The sequence below is a fragment of the Podarcis pityusensis genome (genome assembly GCF_964106645.2).
Source record: "Podarcis pityusensis genome assembly, chromosome: 13".
NCBI classification, from domain to species: domain Eukaryota; kingdom Metazoa; phylum Chordata; class Lepidosauria; order Squamata; family Lacertidae; genus Podarcis; species Podarcis pityusensis.
Window position 1 is genome coordinate 29445025 of NC_138038.1, and position 1997 is coordinate 29447021.

Consider the following 1997-nt stretch of genomic DNA (forward strand, 5'->3'; position numbering starts at 1 on the left):
AAACACATAGAGAAGCTTCTATGTTCATGCAACAGATTAAGCAAAAATATTTTCTTCACATTGGTTAAACTTCAGCTGGGTCAGAAGGAAATAATGAAGTTAGCTGGATATCATTTGAGATGGCCAGAAATATTTATTCACTCACTCAACATAGAGGGGTGGTTCTAAGAAGTTTTCTCCGATGGAGAAATGTCTTCTATTCATAAGAAGGTGTTTTTTGTCAGAAGTGCCTTAATCTGCCAAACAATTCATTGGATCTAACCCAGACATTATCCTATATCAGTTCACAATCAGAAATTCTTTATTCATTCTACCCAAAGCTGCTGTGGAAAAATGTACTTCTCCTTACAAAACTAAACAACTGACAGATAAGCTTACTCATAGCTTCCTTTATCTCTCTGTTTCTCAGGCAATATACAATGGGATTGACAATGGGGGTTAGAACTGTATAAAAGATGGAGAAGACTTTGTTCAGGTCTTTCAATGTGTTTGTTTTGGGAAACATGTAGACAATGACAAGGGTTCCGTAGAAAACTATAACCACCGTAAGATGGGATGAACAAGTGGAAAAGGCCTTTCGTCTCCCTGTGTTTGATGGAATTCTTAGGACAGTGGAGATGATCAAACCATAGGACACCAAAATCAAAAGAAATGGGGCTAGAGCTATTAGGGAAGAGAGGAAGAAAGCCATTAATTCCATCTGTTGTGTATCACCACAGGCAAGCTTTATAACCGGGGTGAAATCACAGAAGAAATGATCAAGAATACGAGGACCACAAAATGATAGCTGGGACATCAAATATGTTGTTATAGTGTTAAGTAGAAAACAGCTTGCACATGATCCCATCATAATCTGTATGCACAACGTATGATTCATTAAGGCTGAATAGTGAAGAGGCTTGCAAATTGCTAAATACCGATCGTAAGACATAGCAGCCAGCAGATAACATTCTGAACCCACAAGAGAGCCGAAGAAATAATATTGTAAAAAACAGCCCCACATAGGAATTGTCCTCTCTCCAGTCAAGAAACTTGCTAGCATCCTGGGTACTATGGTTGAGCTGTAGAAGGTCTCCAGGCATGAAAGGTTGCCCAGAAAGAAGTACATGGGGGTATGGAGATGCTGGTCACATATGATAAGAACAACAATCAGAAGGTTTCCAGTCATGGTCACAGTGTAGACCAGAAGAAACATCAAAAAGAAAATTAACTGTAGTTCAGGAACATCACTAAATCCCAAGAGAATGAATTCTGAAAAGTCTGTCTGGTTCCTCCAGTTCTGGGTTCCCATTGCATTTACTATGCATGAATAACAGAAACAGAAGTACACTTGTGAAGATAACCATATACACAGTTCTTAAAAAATCGAATCTGTTCATGGATCTTTTAATAGTTCAAAGATGGATGAAATCTGTAAGAAACATGGCAAATTAAGAGGTTAGATGAAATAATTCCACAGGTGTTGCAAAACTAACTCTTTAATACAGGAGTGACCCACCAAAATGTTCTATTTGACATGGGTCTGTAACTTTGCTTCTACCTTCTTGGGAGAATGAGCTTTGAAGCAGAGGATGGGCTATGCATGCAATGTAATGTCAGCCAGACATTGCAGAGTTCAAGAGGGAGAATGTCTTCTCAAAGACAGGATATATATCCATAAAATAAACATTATCAGTCTCATATAAAGCTTAATATTTCACATACTGTATATATAGAATTTGGGCAAAAAAAAATCAGTTGATCTGAGAAAGCATACCTTAGCATGTTCATATCTCGATGAACATGTTGAGATTGGCTTGGAAGTGTCTTCTAATGAAGGGTAGTTTTATCAATTAACCTTGTAATCGCAATAGTATTATTTGCTAACTTAGTTGATTGTGGGACCTTATTGGTTCCTGCTACTTTGGTAACTGGGTGTGAATAAAAAATATTGAATTTTGCAGAATTTCCAAACTTATGAAGCTGCCTCATACTGACTCAGACCACTGATCCATCTA

General features: G+C 37.6%; 1 protein-coding gene across 1 annotated transcript; it reads right to left on the minus strand.

Moving 5' to 3' along the window:
- Positions 1-310: 310 nt before the first annotated feature.
- Positions 311-1168, minus strand: LOC308460772 (olfactory receptor 6B1-like; the record flags this gene model as incomplete). Its single annotated transcript, XM_080977296.1, has 1 exon — positions 311-1168. The coding sequence occupies one exon, from the start codon at positions 1166-1168 to the stop codon at positions 311-313; it is 858 nt and encodes a 285-aa protein (XP_080833422.1).
- Between the last annotated feature and the right edge of the window lie 829 nt (positions 1169-1997).